The sequence below is a fragment of the Macrotis lagotis genome, chromosome 4, assembly GCF_037893015.1.
Source record: "Macrotis lagotis isolate mMagLag1 chromosome 4, bilby.v1.9.chrom.fasta, whole genome shotgun sequence".
Taxonomy (NCBI): Eukaryota; Metazoa; Chordata; class Mammalia; order Peramelemorphia; family Peramelidae; genus Macrotis; species Macrotis lagotis.
Window position 1 is genome coordinate 202,720,468 of NC_133661.1, and position 8,463 is coordinate 202,728,930.

The 8,463-nt window shown below is 37.3% G+C and overlaps 1 protein-coding gene and 1 pseudogene across 1 annotated transcript in view; both read right to left on the bottom strand.

The window, feature by feature from the left end:
- The window catches only part of LOC141522077 (cytosolic phospholipase A2 epsilon-like), a 147,656-nt gene extending 139,905 nt beyond the window's left edge, over positions 1-7,751 (bottom strand). Inside the window, exon 1 of the mRNA XM_074235169.1 lies at positions 7,122-7,751. Within this exon, the coding sequence (XP_074091270.1) occupies positions 7,122-7,304 (183 nt within the window). The 5' untranslated portion in view covers positions 7,305-7,751. The remainder of the gene's footprint in view (positions 1-7,121) is intronic.
- Positions 1,320-2,952, bottom strand: LOC141520487 (rhomboid domain-containing protein 2-like; annotated as a pseudogene).
- Positions 7,752-8,463: the final 712 nt, after the last annotated feature.

Consider the following 8,463-nt stretch of genomic DNA (forward strand, 5'->3'; position numbering starts at 1 on the left):
GGAAATCAAAACCTTACAAAAGATAAATGTTTAAAACTATCTTTGCATGTATTTAGAAAAACTTGGAAAGACTTACATGAACTGAGTGAAGTGAGCAGAACCAGGAGAACATTGTATATCTTAGCAGCAACATTGTACAATGATCAACTATAATGAATCTTACATCTTCTCAGAAATACAATGATCAAAGACAATTTAAAAGACCTGTCATGGAAAAATGTCATCTTCATACAGAGAAAGAACTATGGAATCAATGCAGATCAAAGCATACTATTTTCTCTTTTTCAAATTTGTTGTTTTTTTTCTGTCTCATGATTTTTCCCTTTTTATTCAATACCAGCTAATATCACATGCCTCACCAAAAGAAAACATACTAGTCATCATATAAGGGCTGAATTAGTTAAATGTTTGACCAAATATAGCAGACTAATTTATCTACTACGCCATCTAGCCGCCCCTATTTAATTTTGAAAAATCCTTTCTGAACTCTTCCAGAAATTCTTCTTAGGCTTGTGTCCAATTCACTTCTTTTTTTTTTGAAAACTTTGCTTGTAGTTATTTTGTCTTCTTTGTTTTCTTAATTCATGTCTTGAGATCTACCCTATCACCAGAATAGCTTTTTATGGTCACGTTCTTTTTGTTGTTGTTTATTCTTTTTTCCACTTTATTTCTTGATTTGGAACTTTCTGTTAATATTGGACTTTGTCACCAACTTGGGGGGGTGGTGGGGATAAGAGAGTGCTGTCTCAAGCTTCAGACTTTTTCATATTTTTGCTTTTAGAGTTAATCCTAGGAATATGGTGTTTTCAAGGTGGTGTGATCTGGAGAGAGATTTGGTCACTGCTCTCTCAATTTGCACTCTGATCCTTATCCAGGAAAGGCCTCTGATCCCAACAATCAATATTGCTCCTCTCTTGGAACCAAAAACAATACTGTTCCCCTAGGTCCCTGATGACTTGGTGAAAGAAATGTTATTGTCCCTTGGGGTTTCTACTCCCTCTCAACTGAAAGTATTTTTCTCTGCCCTCAAACCCAAAAGTGGGTGTATACAGTGCAGGGTTCCCATTCCCTCTTGACTGAAAATTCTCTTCTCTGCTCTGGAGGGACAATTTTGGGTTTTTTGGTATTTTTTTGTTGGTTTTATTTAGGTGAGGGGGAAGGTCAAAGTTCCCAGGGACTATGTTTTACTATTCTAGGCCAGAAAAGATTAGGAGAGTATGGTGTGATGATCTGAGAAATGGTCAAAGGAATGCACTCAAAGAACTACTACAGAAATCATCATAAAGAAAAACTAAAGAAAAACAACTAGTAACCACATAGAAGTTTTAGCCCAGAAGGGACAGGTTGCTGTTGTGACTTCACACATGAAGTCTTGTGGACTAGGCAAGGACTCAGATGGGGTGAATAAAGATTGCTCTCCTTGAGAGTCCATCATTGCTTTTGGACCTTGACTCCTCCATGGGTGCTGAGGCTGCACTGTCACCCAGGGTCAACTGCCCTGGCCATTGGCAGACTGGAGACTGTGAGAGACAACTCCCCTGGGAATGGCAGGAGACAGAAACAAGGAGACAGAAACAGTGCTCTGAACATAAAACTGGCCAGAAGTTGGGTGGTAGGGAGGTGGGGCAGGTGAGTTCCTATGATCATTGCTTGGCCAGGGTCCCAAACACTGGGTGTTGTCATGTTACTGCATCTGAATGACCTGAAGGGTCAGCATGGGGTAAGAGTGACAACTCTGTGTGGGGTAGGATTTGGGGACTGGATTAATCTTGTTGTTCTGGATCTTCAACTGAAGATCCTGAAACATAGTTGAGTACCATAGCCCACTTCAATAGACTCTAAGGGAACTTGTGATCTAATTTCAGTATGACTGACTCAATGAGATCAAGACCCAAAGAGTAAGCAGGATCATAAATAAAGTCAATGAAGAGTCCACAGATGCTGCTGTGGAAAAAAAGTTGGGGGAATAAATCAAGAGGCAAATAACAGGAATATATGCATCACCAAAGCACAGATGGGAACCCCAAAGAAGTGGTTATAGATAATAGAGTTGACAAATAATGTCTGGTTCTTTGTCCACTGTTAGCAGAGGAGTTCTCTTTAATATTCTGACTAACTATTAAGTCCCATTACCAGCTCTGGCTTGAGAACTCCCAAAGCTGCTGCTGCCACTTCTGTTACCACCTCCTAGTCCCAAGGCTTCACTTATATGGATTCCAGGTCACCCTCCTTCCCCATGTCACAAATATCTCTTTCCTAGCTCCTATCTTGTCTTGGGCTGGAAGGATATCCCATTCTTATCTTTTGTTGGCTCAGTCACCACACAATTCCATTTGAGGTATTATGTTTAAGTTGTTTGGAGGGGAATGTTAGAAGAATTTAACTAAGAACTTCTCTATCACTCCTTCTTGGCCCACAATATACTTTTACATTTGATTAGCATTTAATCTCTATTATTAATCTCTAGCATATCTCCTAGATAATCAACAAAACAAGTATTGCTAATTTCAGAGGTATAATTCTTTTTTTTTTTTTAGTTTTTTTGCAAGGCAAATGGAGTTAAGTGGTTTGCCCAAGGCCACACAGCTAGGCAATTATTAAGTGTCTGAGGCCAGATTTGAACCAGGTCCTCCTGACTCCAGGGCCAGTGCTCTATCCACTATGCCACCTAGCTGCCCCATGAGGTATAATTCTTAAACTGAAAATTTAACAATCTTGAGACCTTAAATACACATCCCTGCCTTTGAGATACCTTATTTGACCTTAAGGAATTTATATCTAGTCAGGAAATCAATAGGAACGCATCAAAAAAGATCAATAATAATTCAGGGCAGTAAACCCTAATGTTTTCCTAGGTAATCACTACTTGCTCTGGTAACTTAAAGATAATGTCAACATGTTACTTAAGTGACTTACATTTTTAACAGTAGCCTTTCCAGAATGTTGTAACATAAAGTAGGGTCCTTCTAATGAGAATTTCAAGGATCAAAGTGGTAGTGAAAGGGAAACTATTGGAACTGCTAGACAGGTATTTGTAAATTCCTTCAAGGAATAACACATAGGCAACCATCAACTCTGTAACCCTGCTCAGGTCTGTTGACAAACAACCATCACAAAATCTCACACCTTACCAATATATTAGTGTGTGTCTGTGTGTATCTGTGTCTGTATCTGGGACTGTGTGCGTGTGTGTATGAGAATGTGTGTGCAAAATATCTTACAGATCAATCAATCAAGCATAAATTAGACAATTGTGTCACACTGGGCATACAAAAACAAGGTGAAAGTTATTGTTCTCAAGTACATATGTAGGTACAAAATGGAGACTGGTTCATGACTGAAAGTCTCTGATGATATTTTCTATCATTTAAAGACACTATAGAACCTGCTTCCAGAAGAATGATGAAGCTAAAAATAAAAGTACTATAGAAATTCTTAAGTATGCATAGTAATTCTACAAGTTAGTTCAAGTCTACTATGTACTAGCATTAGGAGAAGCTTTATTCAGTTGACTGCAGAACTAAAACTGGGAGTACCTGCAAAAGGCAATTAATTGGAGAAATACTAGACCTAGAGTCAGGAAGACTTGAATTCAGGTCTTATCTCAGACATTTATTAGCTGTGTGACCCTGGGTCAGTCACATAACATCTTTGTGCTTCAGTTTCCTCTACTATAAAATGAGGACAATAGCAGCACTTACCTCCTAGAGTGTTATGCTGATGAAATAAGATAATATTTACAAAGTGCTTTGCAAACCTTAAAACACTATGTAAATGCAAGTTATTGTTATTATTATTTTTTTATTATAAAAATACTAATAACCATACTCCTGGCCTCATTCTCTTCAGTAGCTCCTTTACTGACTACATCCAATGAGAGATAATACTGTCTTTCAATGTATGGTCCATTTTAGCTAAAATGATTGGGGTCCCCAACCTTGTTAGCTTTGAAAGCCCAAAAGAGTTAGTATACTGATGTCCTAGGACCATTGTTCTAAAGTTTGAGTTTTGTAGGTAGCTCAGCACCAGTGCCCTAAGTAGCAAGGAATGACTTTCAGGAGTGACCTTCAGAAACTAACCCAGCATTAGCTGAGACAAGGACTCATCTGACATGATGCATCTGAACATTTTTAGGATTAATATTACATAGAAACATAATTGAATGTGAACCTATTCCCCTCAGAGATGGAGGTGGAGTAAGGGAGAATAGAATATTCTTCTGAGGTTTGGGGGAGGGGATAGGAAATGTTTGTCCTATTGTTTTTTGTTTTGCTTTTTTTTTTTTAGGTTTCTGCAAGGCAATGGGGTTAAGTGGTTTGCCCAAGGCCACACAGCTAGGTAATTACTAAGTATCTGAGACCGGATTTGAACTCAGGTCCTCCAGACTCTAGGGCCGGTGCTCTACCTACTGCGTTACCTAGCTGTCCCTGTCCTATTGTTTTTGCTACAGCTTCAAAGCATATGTCCTTTGTAAAAATTAACTGATGCTAAATGAGAAGCCAAGGTGCTAATGGTGGTGGCCAGCAGTGGGGAAAATAATAACCAATGGTAGCAAGAGCTGATAGCTTTAAAGAAAAGATATTCCAATCTCCCCAACAGTATCCCTAGAACCCTAAGGGCAAAACGGAGCAGCCAGACTTTTGGAAAATGGTCAGAGCATAAGAATATACAAAATAGATACAAGATGAGTGTTGAAAGGTGTGGGGGGGGGCGGGTACTTGGGATTTGAGTGTAGGGTTGGGAGGATGAGTCACTAGTAGCTATGAGAATCAGTAAAAGGTTTCATATAGGGGCAGCTAGGTGGCATAGTGGATAGAGCACCAGCCCTGGAGTCAGGAGTACCTGGGTTCAAATCCGGTCTCAGACACTTAATAATTACCTAGCTGTGTGGCCTTGGGCAAGCCACTTAACCCCATTTGCCTGGCAAAAACCTAAAAAAAAAAAGTTTCATATAAAAGGAAGCTCTTGAATTGAGGACTGAAGAAAGCTAGATTTTCTGAGACTTGGAGGTGAGGATGGAGTAGATGCAAGGATACAAAATAGTCCATTTAAAGGTATGGAAATAAGAGATAAAGCCAATTTGCTCAGACTGTAATGAACATGAAGGTTATCAATATATAATTTAGTTGGAAAAGTAGTTGTGTGGATATGTTAAGAAGGGCTTTAAATTACCCTTGATCTTAGAGACCATAAAGAACTACTGTGGTTTATGGAGTTGGAGAATGACATAGTTATATCTGTGCTTTAGGGAAATCACTTTGGAGGGTATGAGGATAGATTGTAAAGGGAGGACCTGATGAGAGAAACCCATTAGGAAGCTATTACAGAAACCCAAGTGACACTGTTGATGTAGCTATGGATTGAACAAACAATTCTGAAATGTATTTATGAATTTTATTAATTTGGAATTATGGAAGGAAAAGTAACTAAAATGTCCATATTCATTAGCTCAGATGCCATGGCTAGGCATATGACACAAGGAGGTCAATGGCAAAAAGAAGGGTGCCATTTATATAAAAATATTTGTAACAGTACTTTATGTAGCAATAAAGAACTGGAAACAAAATAGATGCCCATCAAATGGGGTATGGCTAAATAAGTTGTGATGAATAAATGTAATGAATATTAAGATATTAAAAGAAATGATTAATTTGACAAAGAGAATGGAAAGAATTATATGAACTGATTTGAAATGAAGTAGCCATAATTAGGAGAATATATATTAGAGTGGGAAAATAGATATATTTATATATATATATATATAGATATATATATATAGATATATAGATATATCTATATATATCTATATATATATCAGTAGTGTATATAGTAACTGCTGCAATATAAATGGAAAAAATAGCAAAAGAATTAAAAATGGATGCTATAAAAAAAGGTATCAAAGAAAAGATTTGAGAATGTACCTCCTATTCTTTCAAAGAATGAAGATCATGGGTATGGAAAACTACAGATGAAGTTAGAATTTTTAAATATCTGGATGATTTTGTTGAAGTATTTTTCTAAAAATACTTTCAGAATAAAGAATGACTCTGGGAAGGGGAAAGGAAAAAAGATATATTGGGAAATATAAATGATTTTAAAAAACAAAATATATTTATAAAATTTTTTGTTTTAAAATTTTTTGTACATATTTTTCATTTTGTATTTTTAAACACAACAAAATGACAAAAACAATAGTACAGGCAGGAGGTAAAAAGATCATTTTTCAATCATTCAACAATTATTAAGCATCTACTGTGTGCACACTGTAGGAGGGTAGGGGAAAACAGTCTCTGCTCTCATGTTATCTTACTGAGGGATAGGTACAGGTATGTTAGCAAATGTTTAACAACCATCTCCTCTTCTCCAAAAACAATGTATATAGGACACACTTTGAAGTTCAATTTTCTCCATAACTTTCTTTTTTTTTGGGGGGGGGACAATGGGAGTTAAATGACTTGTCCAAGGCACACTGCTAGGAAGTATCAAGTGTCTGAGGTCAGTTTTAACTTAGGTCCTCCTGACTCCAGGGCTGGTACTCTATCCACTGCACTACCTAGTTGCCCCCTCTATTACTTTCTTAAGTCTAGGTAATCAACAAAATAGTACTGATCCTAACTCATGACATTTTCTGATTTCAAAAATATAAATGTTCACAATGAAAATTTAACAGTCTTCTTCATGAACTAGCCCAAGCTGGCTCTAGTCCATTCCCTGGATGGGTACCAACAGAATTATAATAAACAACACATTATTCCATGATAAATGCCTTGGAAAATAGGGTGCATAGGAAAATGTTCTGAATTAAATGTTATGCACATGAGTTTGAATCCTGTCTATTATCTGAATGATGATGGACAAGTCATTTAATCTATGTTGGCCTGTTTCCTCATCAGTAATAAGGGGTGGTTGGAACTAAATAACCTCTTAGAGCTCTTCTAGGTCTAAATTAATAATACTTATAAAGATGCAGAGCAAAATATTACATGAAGCCAGAAGGAGACATAAGTTTATAAAAAAAATTTCCTGTTTTCTTCTCATAGTGATCACAGTACTTTGGGAAAAAAAAATACATTGGGAAAAAAAGAATTACATTTTCCAAGTACAATATTACAATGACCTACCTGAGAATCCTGGGGGATATTTGGAAATGAAGATGGGCAGAAAGGTGGTCCCAGATCTTGTATTTCCTCAGAATCTTTTAACTCTCTTCCCATCCAACTGTCTTCTTCAACCCCCTGGTGATTTGGGGGGTCAGATGTATTATTTCCAAGGTATAAACTGCCTCCTGGAACCTGCTGGCTCATTTTCAGCCTGTTCTTGCCTACACACTGCCTAGCTATGCCCCTCTAGAAATGAGACTGAGCAAAACCTAGAAAACTCTCAAATCTCCAGCACACTACGTGTTCTCAATAATAAAAACCAATTGCCTTCATGGAAGAGCATTTGGAAAGAATAAAAAGGCAGTTCAAGAGAACTTTGCTAGAATAAGAAAGCAACACCATCAAGATTCTTCCTAAAGATAAGCCTTATTAATTATTAATCAAGAAAGAAACTAAAGTCAGACTGAAGAAAAAGAGATAAGCTATAATTTGTATTTTAAATTCCTTCTGCTGCTTATAACCAGAGTGACCTTGAACAAATCAGAATGAATCTAGGTCTTAGTTTCCTCATCAGTAAAAGAATCTGAGCCTTTTATCTGGAAAGAAAGCTCTTTTAGCACCTTGAAGGAGGTTAGAGGAAGTCAGGCAGAGCCTTCCACTCCTCAACTATAGGGCATTCCTTGGTCACACAGTCCCATGGGCTAAAGCTCAATTTCCAAGCCCAGATAATTGAGGACAACTGAAGGCCAGGGGCACTGACAGAAACCATTAGCTCATGTTTCCATCCTGATACCCATAGAGCTTAGCAGCAGCTGTTTTTCAGTCATAAGCTATTTTTAAAAGTATGAAACCCCAGACTCAGGAAATATCATTGGGATGTGTGGGGGTTGGGAGCCTACAATACACTGGGAATGTATGGGCACTGAAAATTATTGGGTGCAAACATTTCCCTTTAAAATCTAAAATTGCATAAATGACTGACTGTATCTGTTTAGTTGGACATTGTCTTTCCAAGGCTCCAAATGGGTCTTGAGAAGAGATAAATGGATGAGAGGAAATGCGTCCTAGTAGACACATAAGACCAAGATGCAAATCCTGCCTCTGACATAATATTGGTTGTGGACTCTGGATAAATCATCTCAAATGGTCAACAAGTATTTTTTTTTTATTATTATTATTATTATTATTATTATTACATGCTAGACACATCCCAGCTATAAGTAAAGAAAAAAGAATCCCTCCTGGATAGTCTTTTAAACTTTCTGTCCCAGGGAGCTACTATGACTTTAAATTGCAGAAAAGGGACTCATCACTGATGGTGGAGAATTTTCCTCACAGTGTGAAAGTTTTCTCACAGTGATTT